The sequence below is a fragment of the Anabrus simplex genome, chromosome 1, assembly GCF_040414725.1.
Source record: "Anabrus simplex isolate iqAnaSimp1 chromosome 1, ASM4041472v1, whole genome shotgun sequence".
Classification (NCBI taxonomy): Eukaryota; Metazoa; Arthropoda; class Insecta; order Orthoptera; family Tettigoniidae; genus Anabrus; species Anabrus simplex.
Window position 1 is genome coordinate 1,190,600,361 of NC_090265.1, and position 22,788 is coordinate 1,190,623,148.

A 22,788-nucleotide genomic window follows, 5' to 3' on the forward strand; every position below is an offset into this window, starting at 1 on the left:
TACAGACCTGAAAATTGGTACATTTGATCTCTTCTAAAAATAAAGAAACACGTATATTTTTTGTTTTTGGAAAATCCAATTAATGGGAGGGTGAAAAGGGGGGTGAATTTTTAAAATCTCAAAACTTTTAAAGTTTGCAGATGTAAAAATTAGTATTTAGAATCTCCTTTAAAAATAAAGGAACACGAATTTTTTGTTTTCTGTAAATCCCAATAAGAGGGGTGTAAAAGGGTTGAATGCCTTTAATGAGGATACATATATCTCAGAAACTGATGATATTACAGAACTGAAAATTTGTATATGGGATCTCTATTAAAAATAAAGAAACACGTATTTTTTGTTTTTGGAAAATCCAATTGATGGCGGTTAAACAGGAGTGACAAATCGGGGTGAATTTTTCGAAAGACTATATCTACAGAATATCTGAGAAACGTAAAATGTTACAGACGTAAAAAGTGGGTATTTGGAATTTCCTGTAAATGTAAAGAAACATAGATGATTTGTTTTTGGAAACTCCCCTTAAGGGGAAAAGAAAAGGGGTGAAATTTTAAAATGAGAATTTCTACAGTATGTATCAAAGAACTTAACATGTTACAGAAGTGAAAAATGGTATTTTATATCTCTATTAAAAATAAAGAAATGTGTATTTTTAGTTTTTGGAAATACCACTTTGGTGGAGGGGGGGGGGTTAAAAGTGACTGAAAATGGTGTTGATTTCTTTTAATTAGGCTACTGATATCTCAAAAATGAAGATGTTACAGACGTGAATTTTGATATTTGGAATCTGCTTTAAAAGTAAAGAAACACATATTTTCGGAAAATCCAATGAAGGGGGGGGGGGGGGTGAAAGAATTGAAAAATTAATTGACCTAATTGTATGAGAATACATACATCTAATAAAAATAAAGTTGTTACAGACGTAAAAATTGGTATTTTGATTTCCTTTAAAAACAAAGGAAAACGTGTTTGGGGGGGGGGGGGACCACCTTGCGGGGTGGGAGTGAAAAGGAGTTGAATTCACGAGGACACATAAATCAAAAACTGAAGAAGTTAGAGTCGTGATAATTGATATTTAGAAGATCCTTTACTATTAAAGAAGCAAGTAATTTTTTGCCGGAAAATTCACTTGGGGGGGAGTGTAAAAGGCAGTGAAAAGAAGTGAATTATTTTTATGGGAATACTTATATCTGAAAATTGAAGGTAATAGACGTGAACATTTGTGTTTGGAATCTCCTTTAAACATAAAGAAACACGCCTTCTTTTAATTTTTTTTTGGGGGGGGGTTAAATAAATTTAACGGCGGTGGGGTGTAAATGTCTACGCCTTCTACCTCCCTATCTACGACCCTTTCCAGTCTGCAGCAGCCCCTTGCTACCATCGTGGATACCACCGCCACGGCTCCGCCGCTCTTCCGTGGCAATGAAGATGGTTCTTCTCCAACTAGCCACCTGCTTCATCTTCCGAGCTGCGTTGTCTGTGGGATTGACCCTGCTGTCACCGACCGGGAGTTACTTTAGGAGCTGCAACAGGCAGGCGTTCCCGCACGTCGGGCATTTCGCATCTTTAATGACGCCGGCCCAACTTACATGATTCGTCTTCAACTTGCATCTGTTGCTGACATTGATCGTCTCATCGCTTCTGGCGTCCGTTTTCATCGGCGAACATATCGCGTGGAGACTTCTCGCTCCCCGCCACGAACCCATCCCCCATCCCCACAGACCTCTGTTCATACCTCTTCATTTGTTTCGTCACCCGCCCCACCGTCACCCGCTGTTAATCTCCCTGCTCTAAAACCTACTTTCGTCCTCCCTCCGCTCCAGATCCTCGATCTCCTTTGTCTCTATGCTAACTCCGTTACTAACATGACCACCACACTCTATTACCTTCTCATGCAATATTATCCTCTTCCGTACTCCAACGTCCTTCCGCACCCCACTCTTCTTCCCCCTCACGTGATGTAATCTGTTTTGTATTTCTGTGTTGAGCTATTCTGTAATACGTGCCCGAGATGCCTTCCTATATAATAAATTCTTTCTCTTCTGGTATTGGTTGGGGTTTTGCTCGTGCGGGGTGCTTTGCGGGTCTTCCCTGGGTCCCGCCTTGCTGTGCCCGGTCCCCTCCGCCACTATCACACATGGTTCCCCCCCCCGGTATGTACCATACATACCTTCAATGTAGTCTTTTTTCAATGTACCTTTTCTCTTTCTCCGGCCGAGGAGCTCCTTTGTTGAGCTGATGGCCCGCTTCCCCTTCCTGGGGAAGAATTGAAATAACTGCTTATCGCATCGCATCGTTTACCTGCATACACCCCAGCATCAGTGGGTAGGGTCTGACACATCCCACTCTGAAGAGTCTAGTGTCAGACCTAAGACGAAATGCTGGTTAATAGAGCAAACACCCGAAAAGCCATACGTCTAATTTTTGATCTGATTTTTGATATGCTCTATTGGTGGAAAAATATCTAATTCCCTCCATGGGAACTTAGAATTTCCATTCCTGACCCTGTCGAATGACTGGAAACAGGCTGTGAATTTTGGATGTACTCATTCTGATCATAAACCGATCATTTTTAATCTTTCCTGGGTTCGATTTCAACAGCCATCTTTTCCTTCGGAGAATGTTCTTAGATTACAGTCGATTCTCCTGGCATATAAATTAAAATTTAAACACATTTGAAATAAACGATATTAATGATATTGACCGTAGAATTGTTCACCTCTATAATAAGGTCAATAATTCACGGAAGTATATGATTCGTGGTGCCAGAAATCTCGCGCACTTGCCTACGTGCGACGATGGTGCTGGTCACATTGTCAGCAATGATAATGGCAGAGGATGTAATTTACCGCCACTTAGCGGTCTTGCATCTTGCTGTGGGTTCCAGACAAATAATAATAATAATAATAATAATAATAATAATAATAATAATAATAATAATAATAATAATAATATTCTGGACCGTCGTCAAATTGTGCGGACCACGCTGGAAACGTGTCCTGGCCTGTTAATGACTACGAATACAGTCTGGCTGCAGGTTCAGTACTGCCGAGGCACCCAAGACTACACCACACCGGATCTCCTTCAGGATTTGATCCATACTAAAAATGCTTACCGGAATAGGAAAAGATGGCAAAGTTTTAGGGACCCAACTGACCATGTGGAATACCTGGACCTAGCCTGGGAAGTACGAAATTGATTTCTGGAAAGCAAGATTGAAAAATGTGAGGAACTTTGCCGTAATCTCTCAGAAAACGAGTCAGATCGCGAATTTCGGAGGATTATATATAAAACGTTAAGCATTCAATTATAAATTTCAGTATAATACCGTAGCGAAGCACGGGTATCTTGCTAGTAATGTATATATAAGGCTACAGTTTCACTGTTACTCAGTAACTGCATTGAACTTTACTTAATAAAGCCTTCATTGACTAATTTTTATGACTTGCTCATCACTATACATTCCACAAGACAATTAATAAGTATTGTCTGGAAGAAGGTAGAACTTGCTCTGCAAGGAGGAATGTACCTGTTTCAGTGGGAATTAATTTTGCCAGAAGATTTTTACTTAAATCACTTACTTCTGTGTACCAACAGTAAAGAGACCCTTTATAAGCAAATGCTCTAGCACTCACAGTGTTCCAGTTTTGGTCTCCCTTATCCTTCATGGCTACTCACTCCTGGACATGTAGAGTTTAACAGGAAACTGCTTCAAAAGTAATACTCAACATGCTGAATGGCCAAGAGTTCACTGTTTCTAACTGATACTTAGTTACTTTAGGTGAATCAGTCTGCTACCTGAGGACCCACAGAAAAAGCTACTTCTTGTGCTTCTCCTCACAGAAGGTTGACAATCATCATAGAGATATTTTTATTTTGCTCTTTCCATAGCAGATGTCAAAACACTTACAGAGATTTTGTGCCCAGGGTAAACTTCACCCAGTCTACTTTACCCTTGTTCTTTGCTTTTCATAATCAGTTGTATTCAGTGTTGTCTACCCTTGATCTCAAAGTCACTAAAAATACTTCTAAAAAAAACTAAAAACTGACAGATAAGTGGCAGTTTCTTAAATCACAAGGACAGAACACAGTTAATGAATGGATCTCTTTAGAAGATGACCGCTTGGATTTGGAAGATGAGTACGGTAATTATAAATGACAGCTTATTCTGCCACTCAAATGAGAAGCAAGTGCTGTTTTGGATATGCTTATCTTTTCTGGCATGTGCTGAAAGATCGCTGTACCTAGCATTGAAGAATGTTTTGCAATACTTACAATGTGCCATTTTTAGAATCCCCAGCTACTTCCTCTAGTCATCCTTCAAAACAGTATCTTTCTCCAATATCTTGCAGAACTTAAGCAAGTATCGCACATCTGTCATGGTTTACTTGTTGAGAAAAGTGCTTATAATGTAACGTTAACACAATTTAACACAAATGCTCCAATTTATTTACATAAAACAAGTTTACAATTCACTGCACTGACCAAGAGATACATTGTACGCCATGATCTACACCACAACCAAAGATTACACAAACAAGATAAACAGTATTGTGTCACTTGTAATGTTCATAGATATGCCAGTAAGATATGACACGGCAGTCCATGGAATAAATGTGGTTCCGTAACATCCTCCCACCTTGCAATTGTTATTTTCAATTGCAAAATACTCTGTACCACAACTGAAACACAAACACATAACACAATAAATAAATGAACACAAAAGCAAGGTCACATCAAGAGTATTCACAAATCAAGTCTTGATGGCACTTTAATTCTCCGCCCCCCTTTTGACAATTTGAATTCTTCATGTGGAGGCTTTGTCTCAGGCGAAGTGATAGTCACAGTTTCAGGCTGCTTCCACTCCTCTGGAGTTGTGTGCACCTCCAATGGATAGAGACGCTGGAGTGGTCTGATCAGCTCTCCCTCAGATGTCTTCAGTTTGGCTACTCTTGCTACCTCATCCTTCCCTGGACACACTTCCACGACGACCGCGAGGGGCCAGTTGATGCGTTTTGTGGAATCTGCTCCTATCAATACCACATCTCCCACCTTGATGCTGTTGGTCTTCCTCTGGCCGTGGTGAACTAGGAGCGCCAAGTATTCATTCCTGAATCTTTGTCGTAGGTCCTCGCGTAGTTTCTGGAGGTACCTACATCGTTTAACATAGTCAACCTTGTCAACTGCATCCAAATCTGGAGTCTCATTTGTAGCAATACCCTGCAGAAATGTTGCTGGTGTCAAAGGCTTTAGTTCAGACGAATGGTCCGCAATGTATGTAAGTGGTCTAGAGTTGATCGTCGCCTCGCAATCACACAACACAGTATATAACTCTTCATAGTACACAGAGGCTCGTCCCAAGATTCGACGCAGTAGTTCTTTCACTGTTCTGATTAGTCTCTCCCACCATCCTCCCCACCAGGCTGCTGTAGGTGGGATAAATTTCCAAGTAATCTTTCTCACAGCCGAGTGGGTGACAATCTCATCCCAATCCAACGCTTTCAGGGCATTATTAAGTCCTATGAAATTGGTCCCGTTGTCTGAGTACAGCACAGAAATTCTTCCACGCCGGGCAATGAATCTTCTTAACGCCAGAATGAAAGCATCAGTTGTCAAAGACTGCACCAGCTCCAGATGTATCGCACGATACACCGCACAAGTAAATAATACAACCCACGCCTTTTCTCCAGACTTTAGGTACAGCGGTCCAGCATAATCCACTCCCGAGACCTCGAAAGCTGCTGTTGAGCCCACTCTATCCTTGGGCAAAGGAGCAAAAGCTGGTGCTGTAGGACTAGCCTTGTACCTTTTACATTTGACACATCTTGCAATAACTCTTTTTGCCACTTTCCTAACTCCAAGAATCCAGAATCTTTCCCTGAGTCTAGCTAACAGCGTCAGTAGCCCTGCATGCTGTGACCGATGATGTTCGTCCCAAACCAATCTGGTCACGATGGCATGGTTTGACGGCAACAAGACGGGTTTCGTGAATGCTTCACTTTCTTCCCCAAAGGTAAGTTTTGTTTCAACCCTCAGAACTCCCATTTCGTCCTTGAATACCCTGACTTTCTTCTCAAGTTCCTGCTCGTGATCTCGAAAGCATTCCTGCTGCACAACTCTCAACAAGGTGTTCTCGGCTTGTTGCATTTCTTCACCAGTGAGTTCACCTCTTCTTGCTTGTTTTGCCTTAGTAAGGTTGCGGAAGAATCTGATGATCCAACCAATCATTCTGACTATCTTGACATAACTTGAGAAATACAAGAGACGCGAGCAAAAGTCAGGTGAACTACACGCCACACTCGATATAACTGTCTTCCGTTTCTCAATATTGACTTCGTCTTCAGGTGCGGCAATTTCATAAAAAGGCCACTGCTCTGGGTTATCCTTTAGCCACCGTGGTCCTTCCCACCATTTGCTCTCAAAGAGTGCCTTTGGACTGCATCCCCTTGATGGAAGATCTGCTGCGTTCAGAGTCCCCGGTAGGTGGCGCCAATCCTCAGTATTGGTGTACTGTCGTATTTCATGACAACGGTTACCCACGAATGTACTCCAGTTGTCCGCCCGCTTTATCCAAGTCAAGGCTATTGACGAGTCGCTCCAAAAGAATGTTCTGCACCGTTGTAGTCCCAATGCCTCTTTCACTTGGGTAGAAATTCTGGTACCAATGACTGCTGCCAACAGCTCCAAACGTGGTATAGTGACATGTTTGACAGGAGCAATCCTCGCCTTAGCCTGGACCAACTGGACCGATACCTCTGCGCCTCTCCTTGCCCTTAAGAATACACAAGCTGCATAAGCAAGTTTGCTCGCATCACAAAATACATGAAGACTGATATCTTCCGCTCCCCAGTCCACTTGTACCATTCTCCTTGGAAGGCGACATCTAGCTAACCATTGCATCTGCTCCACCCAGTTCTTGAATTTACTTGTAATGCTATCCGGAAGCTCTTCATCCCATCGAAATTTGTGTTTCCATGTTTCTTGCAGCATCAGCTTTGGTAGTAAGGTAGACGGACATGTGAAGCCAATTGGGTCGAAAACACGCTGAGCCACAGACAACAGATTCCTCTTGGTAACTCGACAAGTGGTCATCGCAATGGTTTTGACATCACAGAGAAGCTCATCTGTAGTGACATCCCATAAGAGACCCAGGACTGGAACAACTCCATCTTGCATAGCAGCTCTGTCTTCTTGATGAACGGGGCTGCTGATCCATCCGCGAAGATCAAATTGTGCTGTAGACATCAGTGCAGTAGCTTCCCTCACAAATTTCTGCAACTGTTCTTCATTGGCTACACTGGTAACACAGTTGTCCACGTAGAAAGAGTCTCTGAGTCGCTCTGCAGTACTATTCAGTTCCTCAGGCGCATGTCTCAAGTGATGTGATATAGTCGCACCCAGTAGAAATGGACTAGACGACACTCCAAAGACAACTCTGCAGTGCCTGAGGATTGCCACCTCTTTGTTACGACAGTCCTTCCACCAAAGAAATCTTAAAAAATCCTTGTCACCTTGGGCTAGCTTGATTTGTAAAAATGCCTTTCTGATATCAGCTGTCACTCCAATAGCATGTTTTCTGAATTGTATCAACAGCTTGGGTATTAATTCCACCAAATTGGGCCCTTTTTCCAGACAGCTGTTAAGTGAGTTGCCTCTTTTATCTTGGGCTGAGGCATCGAACACAGGCCTAATTTTGGTGGTCATACTAGATTCCTTTATTACTGGCTGGTGAGGGAGGTAGTGACCATCATTCTTGCTGGCAGAGGGTATCATTTCCACTATGCCCTCCCGCAGCCATTCACGAAAGATTTCATCATACTCTTCCAACTTGCCAATGGTTTCTAGTCTTTTGCTTACACTCAACAATCTCTTCTCCGCTAGATCGTAGTTGTCCCTCAGCTGCGGGTGCCCCTCTTTCCAGGGAAGGCAAACCTCGTATCTTCCTTCTTGGTCAACTTTCACTGTCTTCTCGAAGAATTCAAGTGTCTCTGCTTCTAGAACTTCTTTGGTTTTGACATCTGCCGGGTCACTAATGCCTATGGCTTCCAGACGCCACAAATCAGCTACATTAAAACCTGCCATACTAAAGAGGTCAGTTACTGTATTGCAGTTGCTGAATATTCTACGCTGCCCCATCACCGTCCAGCCCAGCTTAGTTTCGAGAGCAACCATCGTGTCATCTAAAACTAATCTGCAGCCTGTTAGCAGTTGCCCCATTACGTCTGCCCCAAGTAATATCTTTACCTCAGGAACATTATAGCCTACATCTGATAAGATTATGTTGTGGTTTCGAAGCACTGGGTAATACCGCTGTGTCTCAAGCCGGGGTACAAAATCACAAATTTTCTGTTGGTCCAACATAGGAATGGTGCACTCAAATTTGTCATCTAAACTTCTAAGAGTAACTTCATAAATACCATGCACTTCTCGCCCTGTCTCTACTCCACCAAACAGATTATGTATTAACGTCTCTTCCCCTATCTTCTTCAGCCCAAGCTTGTGAACACTGTCCTTCGTGATGTATGATCTTTGAGATCCCGAGTCTAGTAACACTCTTGCCAACTTAACAACCTTGTCCACCGACACTTTAACTACCAAAGTTTGCAACAATGTCTGACCCTTTTGATGAGACAGTAAGTTCTCTGTTCTACCTGGTTCGTTTCCTTTCTCAACTGAACTTTTCTTGCTGCTATCGTCTGGAATTATATCCTTTAAACCCTTGCACATAATAGTGTGATGCCCCTTGCAACAAATCAAGCACTTGAGCACAACTTTGCACTTTTTTGCACTATGGCCCACCTTGAGGCAATGGAAACATGCTCCTTTCTTTTTCAAAACTTCTTGTTTTTTCTCTGTAGTGAGACCTCTAGCTTTAAAACAGTCCTGAGACATGTGGTTCCCTTTATCGCACCAAATACATGCCCTATCACCCCTTTTCTCTTCACTCGAGAAAATTACTGCTGCTGTCGGTAGCTTTTCTTTGTTGTTTTGCGATGCACTCCCACAGCCACCTAGGAAATTAGAACGAGCCAGAAGGAGACGTTCTTCACTTTCTACCTCTTGTCTCAAAAATCTCAAAAGTGTCTCAAGATAATTAGATTGGTCACCCTTCTTACATGCCTGCGACATACGAGACCGCTCCCATGCTTTCAAAATGTCATCTGGTAGTGCTGATTCTACAAGCGGGTAGAGCATTGCCGCATATTTATCGCTAGTAACCCCTAGTGACTCTAGTGCCCTTAACTGGGTCTCCAGTTTATCAAAAAGACTCCGTAGACTTATATCGTTTAGCATGCTACTCTTTTGAAGTACTAATTGCAAGAGTTCACGAACGTAAATCTCAATCAGAAGTTCATCTCTTGCAAACCTCGATTTTAATTGCTCTATAGCTTTCTGATAATTTGAAGCTGAGGGTGGGAAACTTTCCACGAGTTCTCTAGCTGACGTCCCGGGTACAGTAGCCTGGCAAAGGTATTGGAATTTATCCTCTTCCTCGATTTCATCATCCTCATGTATCTTTCTGAACTGCCCCCAGAAGGCTATCCAGTTGCGCACATCTCCATCGAACTGTTTAAGTTCTAATTTCGGCAATCTTAAATTTCTTTTACTCCTGGATTTACTAGAACTAGTACTAGCAATACTATTTGCCCCATTGTCACTGAGTGTGTCATCATGCAAAAAATTCTCATACCTGGTCTTTAAGGTTAACCACCTTTCGCGGTATCCTTCCATGATTTCGTATTCGGCAGCGATCTCTTCTTCTTCTTCGTGCTCTCCGGCGTACCAAACATCACGAATTTTTTCATCGAGCACGAATAATCGTTCAGCTTTGTCCTCGAAGATCTTGAATCCTGCGGAGACCTCTTCTCTTGTGGGTTGTTCTGCATTTAACTTCTGTTCAAAGTCATTGCCAGCACGTGTAAACAATCGGCGCAATTGTGTTCGTTCACTTTTCAATTTCATAATTTCTGCCATATTTGCGCGGAAACTAGTCCTGTCACGGTCGCCAGATGTTGAGAAAAGTGCTTATAATGTAACGTTAACACAATTTAACACAAATGCTCCAATTTATTTACATAAAACAAGTTTACAATTCACTGCACTGACCAAGAGATACATTGTACGCCATGATCTACACCACAACCAAAGATTACACAAACAAGATAAACAGTATTGTGTCACTTGTAATGTTCATAGATATGCCAGTAAGATATGACACGGCAGTCCATGGAATAAATGTGGTTCCGTAACAGTTTACTGTTCAAACAAACTGAATGTAAAAATAATATAAATTAGGGTGTATGAAATGCAGTGAAGTTCTGAAATAACGTAAGCACCAGTGATACCAAGGTTCAATAGAATTGGTGGTAAAGTGCTAAAATGAAACTTACATACCGGTACCAACTTATTAGTGCATTGAATGTTGTATGAAGTTTTTTTTCAAAGTAATATATAATACAGTTATTGTTATTTGCTTTACGTCGCGCCGACACAGATAGGTGATATGGCGACGATGAGGCAGGAAGAGGCTAGGAGTGGGAAGGAAGCGGCCATGGCCTTAATTAAGGTACAGCCCCAGCATAATATATAATACAGAAATGCTTTATGATAGAAAGTTGGAATACAGAAACTTATGAATATTGTTAAAAGTGCAAAGATGACTACAAAATCTCATATTTACTCACAGAAGTGCAATTTAAACTGCAGAAAATTTTCTGCATTTATGTCAAAACTAATTATGACAAATTTGTCAAATAAGCTGCTAGACATAGACAAGAAAATTTCTCTATTAACTGGGTTACCAAAAATGCTGGATAAACCACAATACTGCTGAATTGGCAACATGATTGTATTAACTTGTTTCAATCAAAGGAAATAATCCCAAACATCATGAATCCTTGAAGATACTTAAACCATCTCAACTTGGAAGAAGATAGAATTTTGAAAACCTCCCTCTTGTCTTAAGAATCATGATCTTAAATATTCTGAGAGGAGGTGGGGGTGAATTATGGTAGACTTTGGATTATTTTGTAGTACAGATGGTATTAGTACTTTCATAAAATATTTGGTTCAATAGCATGTATGTAAGATTGCCAATTTACTTTTCTTAAAATTTGCATTAAACTGTGTTTAGTTAAATCTTTATTAAAATTTCCAAAACTATATATAGGCTAGCACACATTCATAAGTTTTACTCTTTCACCAATATTCATGAGTTTTTACAGCATTTCCAGGATCCATCATCTTTAAAAGTATTCTTGATGATAGCCATCATGCTTATGAAATATTCATCAAAAACAAGAATCAACCAAAGCCTATCATAAAGCAAATGCAGAAAGTATGACTTCAAAATAATATGGAAGAGGCACCATTCTTTGTATCCTGCTAGAATTGGTAATCAGACACATCTACATGAAGTTCAACATTCTTTCATTCATTCATTTATTGACTTACACAGTGGCGAAATTAGGGCTCGTGGCCCTCTCGTACACTTAACCACATAATTTACAGATAATACATATATAAAAGAAATATACTATTCTATTATAAAATCAAAGACAAGCTAAAAATTACAGATTTGGGCAACATATAATGAAGAAAGAAAGCAAAGTTCAACAAATAAATACCTAGGGGTCATTACTTAAGTTAAAAACAAATCGAAGACCAGAGTTAATGCTCATTGAAGTTTTGTAGTTTGTTCAAGGGTTGCATGAACAAGGATAATGTCGCAGTAGTCGAGTATTAGTAGTGTCAAAGTTTGAAGAAGTTTTATCTTTACGTATTGTGGCGAAATGTCCTTATGTCGTTTTAGAGGGTGTAGCGTCACGTACATCTTTCTATGTGTATTTCTTATGTGTGCAGACCAATCAAGAGTTTCAGTCAGGGTCATACTTAGGTTCTTCACTTCCTTGCTGAACAGGATTACGGTGGCATTTAATGTCATCAGAGGAATAGCATCATTTTTATACTTAATGTTTAATAATTTCTGAGAACTGATAACGATTATTTGAGATTTTTGGGGTTGAAGAGGAGAGAGTTTTCACTGGCGTACACACTGAGTTGTTGAATGTCAGAGTTAATATCTCTTATTGCGTTCGATATATCAAACCAAACCAAACCCCATGGCACTGCAGCCCTTGAAGGGCCTTGGCCTACCAAGCGACCGCTGCTCAACGCGAAGGCCTGCAGATTACGAGGTGTCGTATGGTCAGCACGACAAATCCTCTCGGCTGTTATTCTTGGCTTTCTAGACCAGGGCCGCTATCTCACTGTCAAATAGCTCCTCATTTCTAATCACGCAGGCTGAGTGGACCTCCAACCAGCCCTCAGGTCCAGGTAAAAATCCCTGACCTGGCCGGGAATCGAACCCGGGGTCTTCGGGTAAGAGGCAGGCACGCTACCCCTACACCACAGGGCCGGCCATTCGATATATCACTTATATTAAATATAGTAAATTTAGAGGTCATTGGCAAAGAGGTGATATCTATTACACTTTGTTTTAGAAAAGATGTCATTAATATAGAGGACAAACAAAAGGGGACCAAGAACAGAACCCAGGGGGGTTCCTGCCTTCCAGAGTCACCACTGTGAAACAGTATCTTGTACTATAACACATTGCATACGATCTGTAAGATATGCGGAGAAAAATTTTAAAGCAACGTTACCGAAAAACGATTTGAGTTTCATCAACAATTTCTGGATGTTTATCATGTTAAAAGCACTGCTGAAGTCAGTCAGCGTACTGGCCTTCGGTTCAGAGGGTCCCGGGTTCGATTCCCGGCCGGGTCGGGGATTTTAACCGTCATTGGTTAATTCCAATGGTCCGGGGGCTGGGTGTTTGTGCTGTCTCCAACATCTCTGCAACTCACACACCACACATAACACTATCCTCCACCACAATAAAACGCAGTTACTTACAGGTGGCCGATGCCGCCCACCCTCATCGGAGGGTCTGCCTTACAAGGGCTGCACTCGGCTAGAAATAGCCACACAAAATTATTATGTCAGTAAAGAGTATCATATTTTTAACTGCAGAGGTTAGCCATGAATTAGGTTTGCGGGATATTCTGATTTGTCTTTTTGGTGTGTGTTTGTAGTATAGATTGTGTATTAACATTTTAAATGTATTTAATTTTGCATCAATGTCTGTCAGATTTAAAATGCCATTCCACGGAAGATTGTAGGCATCGTGTTTTAATTCATACATGTCAATATCTTTTATATTCCTGCACGTTATATACCTAGGTTTATATTTTGGAATGTAAAGTGAGTAGGCAAGAAATATAAGATCGTGGGTGGAAATGGCTAGTACTGATATTTGTCCGTGGGTTACCACTTTCTGAGGGTTGTTAGTCACTTTGAGATCTGTAAAGGTGTGGGAAATGTTGACAGTATGTACATGATTAGTAGGGTGAGAGGGAAGTATAATCAAGTCACACGAGGAAAACAAGTCTTCTAGTTTCTTAGTATCGTATTTCTTCCTAAGTAGATTAGTAATAAAGTCCCTAATATAATGATACACTGAAGAAAATGGAAATTGCAACACCCAGAAGGAGTGGTGCTACATTGCTGCAATTGAATATGCAGGACGTGTGTTTGGTTGTGATTCGATGATTACACTTTCAGGTCCCTCTGACCGCAAGTTTGGACAACAATCAATACAGGATGTGCCCACCACGAGCTGCAATACACTGATGAATTTGTCGAGGCATGGAGTCAAGAAGGCCCTGGGATCACTTCCTGAAGAATTGTGGCCCATGCTTGCTGCATTGCACTGGTCAGTTGTTCCAGAGTTGTGGGTGGCTAAGGACGATTGGCCAGTTGTCGACCAATCATGTCCCACACATGCTCAATGGGACTGAGGTCTGGGGATCTGGCGGGCCATTCTAAGGTTGTGATGTCATGGAGAGCTTCTCTGGAGATGCGTGCAATGTGAACCCGGGCATTGTCCTGCTGAAACATCCCATTAGCAATGTTCGCCATCATAGGGACAACCACTGGATTGAGTACCCTATCAACATACTGTCGAGCAGTCATAGTGCCCTCAACAAGCACTAATTGTGATTTCACATTAAAGCCAATAGCTCCCCAGACCATAATGCTTGGTGTTGGCCCTGTGTGCCTCACGACAATAAGATCTTGGCGGCCCCTCTTCCCGGTACGTCGGCGCACGCGATTGCGGCAATCACTGTGAGCAAGACAGAAGCACGATTCATCACTAAAGGCAACCCTATGCCATTCATCGTCCCACGTCGATCTTTCTCGACACCAGGCCAGCCTTACACGTCGCTGTTGTGGGGTCAATGGAACACCTTCTGCAGGGACACGGGCTCGTAAGCCAGCTGCACACAGGCGATTAGCAACTGTTTGTTGTGTAACGTGAGATGCCACAGCTGCTCGAATTTGCGCTGCTGTTGCATGGGGTTCCATCCGGGCTATCCGAATGATGCGGTGATCCTCTCTCACAGTTGTCTATCTCACTGGGTCTGTGCCAGGTCTACGAGTGTGGGTACCTTAATTTGACGACTGCTGCCATACTCGTACCATAGATGCCTGTCAGCCAACACGTGCAGCGACAGTCCTTAGCGATAATCCAGCCTCACACAGCCCAATTATCTGAGCCCTCTCAAATGGCGACAGTTGTTGATAGCTCTTCTCTGTCATCGAGGCATGTTTGACAGGGAACACTGCACTGCACAGACTGCAAGTCAACTACGCTACACCAGAGTCCGTATACTGGAGTTGATTCCTTCGCAACCAATCACGTGGGGAGACCTGTAGCAACAATCCAATGGGTCTGAAACTTTGATCGTTTACATACCTACATGGCATCATTCTATATCTGGAAAATCAACACAAACGAACAATGCTTTCATGGTGTTGCAATTTCCATTTTCTTAAGTGTCTGTTGATAGGCTGGTAGCAAGTTAAGTAGATACGTTTCAAACTCGGTCAAGTAAGATACTTTAGGTGGTCAGTAAACCACTCCATTAAGTATTTTCTGTCTACAAACATAAACATAAACTCTGTCTCAGCAATTCACCGGTCGATGAGGTACACATGACACGGCTCTTCAGGTCATCTCTACAGTAAAGAACAGTACCTCCTCCCCTCTTATTTGAATGATCATGGCGATAGAGGTTATAGCCATCAAGGCAAACCCTGTTGTTTGGAATTCATGGTGATAACCAGCTTTCACTAATACCTATCAAATGGATACTATTTTTGTTATACATAGCCTGAATTTCGTCAAAGTGTGCGGGCAAACTTAGGCTATTCAAGTGACAACACTGGAGAGTGTGAGGATATAGTGAAAGTTCTTGTTTCAAAAGGTTGCCAGCATCTATGCTCTGGGAAGGACTGAGGAGAGTGCTATTCTTAGAGAGGTCATTGTCATGGGAAAATATCGTACCTACCTGACCAACTGGCATACTTTAACTGAGACAAAAATTATCTTACCTGGATTTCCTGAAGAAGTTGACTGCAGATTGGTTAATGCACCACACACACACACACACACACACACACACACACACACACACACACACACACACACACACACACACACACACACACACACACACACACACACACACACACACACACACACACACACACACACACACACACACACACACACACACACACACACACACACACACACACACACACACACACACACACACGAAAGCATAATAATAATAACAATAATAATAATAACAACAACTTTTAGTGGGCACATCACAATGGTCATATCACTCTGATAATCCACCTAACTGCCTCATATGTAAGTTCAATTCATTAGATGAATTAATGTGAAGTTTTTCCTGTCTTCTAAATGAACGATAATGTGGCCGTCCAGCGTCGAAACCCGCCACATACCCAGAAGTCCCGGACTTTACACAATATTTCTTTCCTTGTGGACGTCAGAGATTCAGTGATTAGTAATTTGGTACCTTTAAGAGCTCGCTTGGCGCACCAGATGCAGTCTCTTTCATGGTATCTGAGGAATTTAATGATGATCAGCCTATTTCCTGCGGACACCACCTCAGCTGCTGTCCTCTTCATATTGCCCAGTCTATGACATCGATCTATACTGTCCGAGACAATTCAAGACTGTTTTTTAACATACCCAGCGCCACAGCGTAGGTGTCCTCACCAGGGGTCTCACAGACACCATGAATAAGGAGGCAGTTCCTTCTGCTATATCGCTCTGCCTCGTCAATCAGAATGTCCTGCTGGTTGAGACGTTCCTGTAGATGGCTTACCTCCTTCTTCATTTCACTTAATTCCTCCTAAATTATTTCCCGAAAGTCCTGGAACTCTGAAGTGAGGCCGGTTAGTGTGTCGTCGGAGTTGGCAGCATCGGTCGTGCCAGCAGCCATGGCTTCCTCCAAGCGTGCTTGGAATTCTGCCATTCGCTTCTCCAATTTCACACATTAATTTACGCCCTTCAGCATCATTGTACTTCATGGGTATTGAAGTTCACACTTAAATAAAGCACTAGCACACCCATGAATATTAAAATTATTATCTGGCTGATATGGCAGGTGAATTGCAGAACACATTTACTCACGTTGTACAGCGTGCGCCATCTTGGTAATTTGGTATTTTGGTATTTTTCATTATTCAAAATTAAATTTCTGAAGAAAACAATAATTAAATTTCATCAATTGCAAATATTAATTGAAGCTCTTTAGGCCTTCTCTATCTCAAAATTACCAGTATTCCATCCCAGTGTGGCAGTGGGCTCATTAGTTGGATTGACACACCTTTCCAAGATGCTGGTGGCTAGTGCACCACTAGGACATCACTGCTAACTACCTATGTAGGACAATGCAGTAACGAAGTACCAGGGGAGGTACGTAACTCCACTTGTACAATTGTTTGCATTTAGCTTTTATTTTAAAATGACGTTCCCCGAAGGAAACCATAATTACATTTAATCATATAAATGATACTGTATAGGCTTTTGGGCTTATGCCGTGTCAAGAAAATAAGGTGAAATTCTTTATGTTTCACAGAGAACTGTGCTCTACATCATCAGAAGAAATCTTGACTGTCTACAAGAAAGGCTTCTTAAACAATGACTTTTTAAAATTTAGACGTTATAATAGAAGTAGAAATGGTATGTTATTTCACCACCAGATTGCTCCCCGGATGTGGATTATAGATAATCCATAACCTAGCAACTTCTTAGATGTGCTTAGGATCGTTGTCTTGTTGGAAATAAAAATTATTTAGTTTTTGAGCACTTCTCTGCAGATGTTCTTGTAGTATGTTCTTATAATCATACTTTTACATGTTGCCATCAATAAAAGCTAATTCACCCTCACCACTTGACACCATACCATTATTCCGCTGCCCTCATGTTTGACCATAGCTTCCATATTTTTTAGAATCACACTCGGCATCTTCTGTCCCCGCACCTTTAATCAGCCATCGCTTCGGTATACATTGAACTTGCTTTCATCTGACCATAACACACGATCCCAGAATTCTTTGTTACATCCTCATTGGCGAATACTAAACACTTTTTCTTGTTTACTTCACTTTTCTTCTCGGTGTTCTGTAATTGTACCCAGTACTGTTCAGAATCCTATAAACTGTTCTTTCTTGAACCACCACCCCAAGATGTTCTTCCAGATGTGCTATCATTTCTGTTGCTGTTATTCTGGGATTTTGCTTCACCATTTGCCTTTTATCTCTAGAAGTAAGTTTTGGTGGAGCACCTTTCCTAGGTTGACTGACAATGGTATTCCTCGTTATATAGTGTTGGCTGACATACCATACAATGGAAGGATTTATGTCTACAGCTTCTCCAATTTCTTTGCATGTCTTATTTTGTTCATGCATACGCAAGATGAGTTTCACTCCTCTAGCGTCGTCACTTTTCTTTTACGCCCCAGTTGGACTGTGGCCATTTGTAGCTGAAGTTGATTATGTGCTGTATGGCAGCAGACATGAATGAGGAGTTCTGAAGGTACAAACGTCAATATTTCCATCGTTTACTGTGTTTTACTGTTGTATCATAGAGCGTGTTTGAATACTTGTGTCATATGGTAACGGAACGTTGTTAAGGGAAATCGCATGTTGAATAATACACACATATTCTTATCATCTGTGTACTGTATATGTGTTTGAAACACATGATAACGCATCAGTAGAATCAAGAAATTATACATAATTCTGCCTTCTGTGTCGATTAATTCAACATTTAAAGCTGTATATCTATAGATTTGAATACTTCTGTCTGCCTCTGTATATTACTCAAGGGAAGTTAGAGTAAGGTTACATTCAGTTTATCACTTATAAATAACCATCTGTGTTTCCCAAGTGCTCAGAATACCACCAGTTAAGTGTATGTTCATGTAAGTGAGCTCTGGAATCTTCATGTACCAAGGGCAAGTTGTATAATACCGGTATCCTACATGTTTGTAGATATCTAAAGGTTCTGTGCCATAGTAACAACTTGTTTCAAGACAATTCTAGAACAGGAACTTACCAGGACTTTTTGATGTATCTTATAGTAATAACTAAGAAAGTAGAATTATCTAGAATCCTAGCCTGTATATATAAGGGAGTTGCACAGTGCTGCAAGGGAGTTAGTGATGTTGTAGTAGTGAGCAAGTCATGTGTGAAGACAGTCATTTGTTGATATACCAAGCTATTGTGATCAGTCGTACTACTGTATATTGATATTGCTTCGCAGATTGATTGTAAATTATTGTGTGTGTATTTCAAGTGTTATTGTATTTGTATTGAGTGAGAATATACATATAAATGCAGTCGGTGATATTAGTGTTATTATATTTAAGTACATCACTGTAGCTGCTGTATGTGAAAACCCACCATCAGCAGACCAGAAGTTAGTTTTCCATGGTTTCCAAGTTTCACACCAGGCAAATGCTCAAGCTGTACCTTAATTAACCCTGGAACCATACACTGGGACACTGTACACCCCAGAGATTTTTACTTTTGTAATAGTTTGCTGTTGGCAAGCCTTACGGGCTCCCAACGCAGTGACTTCTCCTTGACCTTAACAAGCTTTCAGTTGGTGTGTTTCCCTCCAGTGGGTGTGACATCTGCTTGTATTTCAATGTGTGTGTGTATGGCTAATGAAACATTTTAATTGTTATAACCACTTTGTTTTGAAGTGCTCTCGAAAGAATAACATTTTGTTTGATGTAATGAACGTGTGAAATGGATCGCCTAGAAAGTGAAGAACAAATTTTGCAGGAATTGTGCAGGCCTGAGCCTCATACCAGTGATTATTTTGAAGATATCTCGGATAATGATTGTGAAACAGACTTCACTGAAGAAGATGATGTGGTAGAAGATATTTTTCCCCTGATACTTCAGAAGATGAACACATCCCTGATTCAGGCAGCCAAGAAGAGGCAGAAGAAGAAGAACAGCCTGAAAGATATGGGAGAAAGAAGCCTCGAATTATGGATACTAGTATTCAGGCTGGAAACTCCATGACCCATCTTCTAGTCGTTTGCAGGTGCAGTGTGCTCAGGAAGAGCAGGTTACGAAGAGTCTACCTGATTATGTCGTAGTGCCAGACAAAACTTTTCTAAAAGGCAAGAATGGTTATCAGTGGTCATCACAAACCCCTTCAAGAACTGGCAGAACCCCCGGAAGAAATATATATGTCATTAGGTCTCGCCCTGAAGGAGTTGCAAAGGCTGAGATAAATGAAGTAAATATCTTTGAACTGTTCATAACAAAAAGCATGATTGATGATGATGTAAAATTTACTCATCAGGAAATTTCAATTCAAAGGGTAAAATATAATGATCAAAGTTGTACTGAAGAAACATCACCAGCTGAGATCAGAGCCTTGTTGGGTCTCTCTCTATACTTTGGTGCACAAAAACAGAATCATACCTCAGCGGAAACTCTTTGGCATAATACCAGAGGACTTTTTTAAAATGAGAAACATTAGGCCTCAGAGACGCTTCAAATTTTTGCTAAACACATTACGTTTTGATGACAAAACTACACAGGCTGCTAGAAAGGAAATTGACCCCCTTGCTCCAATCAGTGATTTATGGATAGAATTTATCAAGAATTGTAAGGCATATTCACATCAGGAGCCTATTGCACTATTGATGAGCAGCTCTTAGCATTCCGTGGGAAGTGTTCATTTAGGATTTATATGCCTAACAAGCCTACGAAAAATGGACTGAAGATAGTTATGATGTGCAATATTTCAAATTGGTATATGATCAATGCTATATCATATACTGGAAAAAAAAATGGATACTGAAGGCAAACCTCCAGCAACTTTCTTTGTAGAGAAAATGTCTGAAACCATTCATGGCAGTAATCGGAATATCACAGTAGATAACTGGTTTTCATCAGTTCCCTTGGTCAATGACATGCTCCAACAGCATAAGCTGACAATGGTCGGGACATTGAGAAAAAATAAGCCACAGATGCCACAGGAGATTCTTTAGACCAAACAATGTAAACCAGGATCAACTATGTTTGTTTTCTCCAAGGAATTCACATTACTTTCTTATGTGCCAAAAAGAAATAGAAATGTACTTCTGCTTTCAAATATGCATCAGGGTCATTGCATGATGAAAGATGTCAGAAGGCATCCACTTCTGTAATTGCACTAAAGGGGTAGTTGATGATCTAGACCAAATGACTGCAACATACACCTGCAGTCAAAAAACAAGGCGATGGCCACTTCAACTTTTTATGGTATTTTGAACATTGCATGTGTGAATGCCTATATCATCTACAAAGATAATACTGTTTCTGCAAACCACAATGCAAAACCAAGAGTGGAATTCCTTTTTACATTGGCAGAAGAGCTAATGAGACCCTGGATGTTGCAACGGCTGGAAATACCATCACTTTGCAGAGGAATCCAGCTTTCCACCGCAGAGCAACTGGGAGTTGAATTTCCAGCTCAGGCAGCAGTAGCTAGTCGGAAGTCTGGAAGATGCAATGTCTGTCCAAGATCCAAAGACACATAAACAACAATTGTCTGCGAAGAATGTAAGGTGTTTGTGTGCAGAAACCAAATGGTGGGGATGTGTCCAATTGTGCTAAGTAAAATCTCAAAAAGTGCAAGGCTTTTGAAGCTTTGAAAAATTGGTAAACATCTTGTTTTTCTGTATTTTTAGTGATTGTAGTACTTTTCTGATTTGAAAATGGGTGATAATGTATTCAAAGGGATCTATTTCTTCTGTTTTGAGCATCTTTTTTTAATAAATCTTTGATCATAATGTATAAAATGAATTTTATTTTTGGGCTACCCAGTGCCCCAGTATAGGTTGGTGATACAAAAATATAGGTGTACGGCACCAGGGTTAAGGTCATGGCTGATTCCTTCCGAGTTCTGGCTCCTTCTTATCCTATCATTGCTAAAAACCTGTGTATTAGCATAATATTGAACAAATAGCAAAGGAAAACCACAAAACCCTACCAGTCTCTACTGATATATTGGATCTTTCTTCCTAGAATCATGTTCAGTCTATGATTCTTGGAATGTATGGAAATAGATTAGATTGAAAGTTTCTAGAAATTCCTAGAAGTTAATTCACCTTAACCAATGCATGTTTTAGAGTGGCTACCTGATGGTTATGATGGTTTCTGCTGTTGTAGGTATCTCCTATAGAACTGGAATCAATTCTCCTCTCTCATCCTGAAGTACTAGAAGCAGCTGTTATTGGAGTCCCACATCCAACTGATGTAGAACATCCTCGAGCATATGTGGTACTCAAGCCTGGTGCTAGTGTTACAGCTGACAGTTTGGCAGAATTAGTAGCAAGTCAGTATTATATTATTGTTTTAGTTTCCTCATTTTAATGTCCTTGGCACAGGGAAACAAGGTCTATAACTGTAACTAAAATTTTGTCCTCAATGGTCATGAGCCTATATGAATCTAAATAAAAGTCCACAAAACATAAAATAAAACACAAGATTTGAGACTATTCTTGTGTTTTGTCAGTACTTAACTCTGTACTGTACACTGAGGTAGAGACACGCTATATATTCCAACCTATTACCTTTTGAATATCCCCAGAAATCTTATAATTTCCAGATATTTTCAACTTCTGTATCTTTCTGTAAATATCTTTATTACTATCATAGGTAAATTTCAGTAGATACTTTGCTTTTATTGTTGTAGTCACCTCCTCTACCAAAACTTTATCCTTACATCCAACTATCTTTATATACTGCTGCTATTGTTCCCTGCTGCTTGTACCAACAATCATTCTCGCTACTTTCATGTCTGTTGCTTCTAACTTATGAATAAGATACCCTGAGCCAACCTAGCTTTCAAACCCGTAAAGCAAAGTTGGTCTGAAAACAGACTAACATGCTGGGAGAACATACATTCTAAATAATTGAAATTCTGTACCTGTTCCAGCTTTGTATCTCCAATCAGACATTTTATTCTCTTGAATTTCTTACCTATTGACATCAATTTAGTCTTGGAAAAGCTCATTTTCATACCATACTCATTGCACCTATTTTCAAGTTCCAAGATGTTGGACTGCAGGCTTTTGGCACAATATGCCATTAAGACTAAATCATCAGCATAGCCCAAACTGCTTACTACATTTTCACCTAACTGAATCTCCCCCTGCCACTTAATACCTTTCAGGAGGTGATCCATGTGAACTATGAACAACAAAGCCTTGTCTAACAACTGTAAGTACCTTGAACTAAGAACTTATTCTACCATCAATTCTCACTGCAGCCCAATTGTCAACATAAATGCCTTTGATTGTTTATAATAACCAATCCTTAATCCCATAGTCC

General features: G+C 40.8%; 1 protein-coding gene across 1 annotated transcript in view; it reads left to right on the forward strand.

Moving 5' to 3' along the window:
* Positions 1 to 22,788, forward strand: part of LOC136877362 (luciferin 4-monooxygenase) — a 96,653-nt gene that overhangs the window by 69,058 nt on the left and 4,807 nt on the right. The window contains exon 7 of the mRNA XM_067151339.2: positions 21,625 to 21,790. Within this exon, the coding sequence (XP_067007440.2) occupies positions 21,625 to 21,790 (166 nt within the window). The remainder of the gene's footprint in view (positions 1 to 21,624; positions 21,791 to 22,788) is intronic.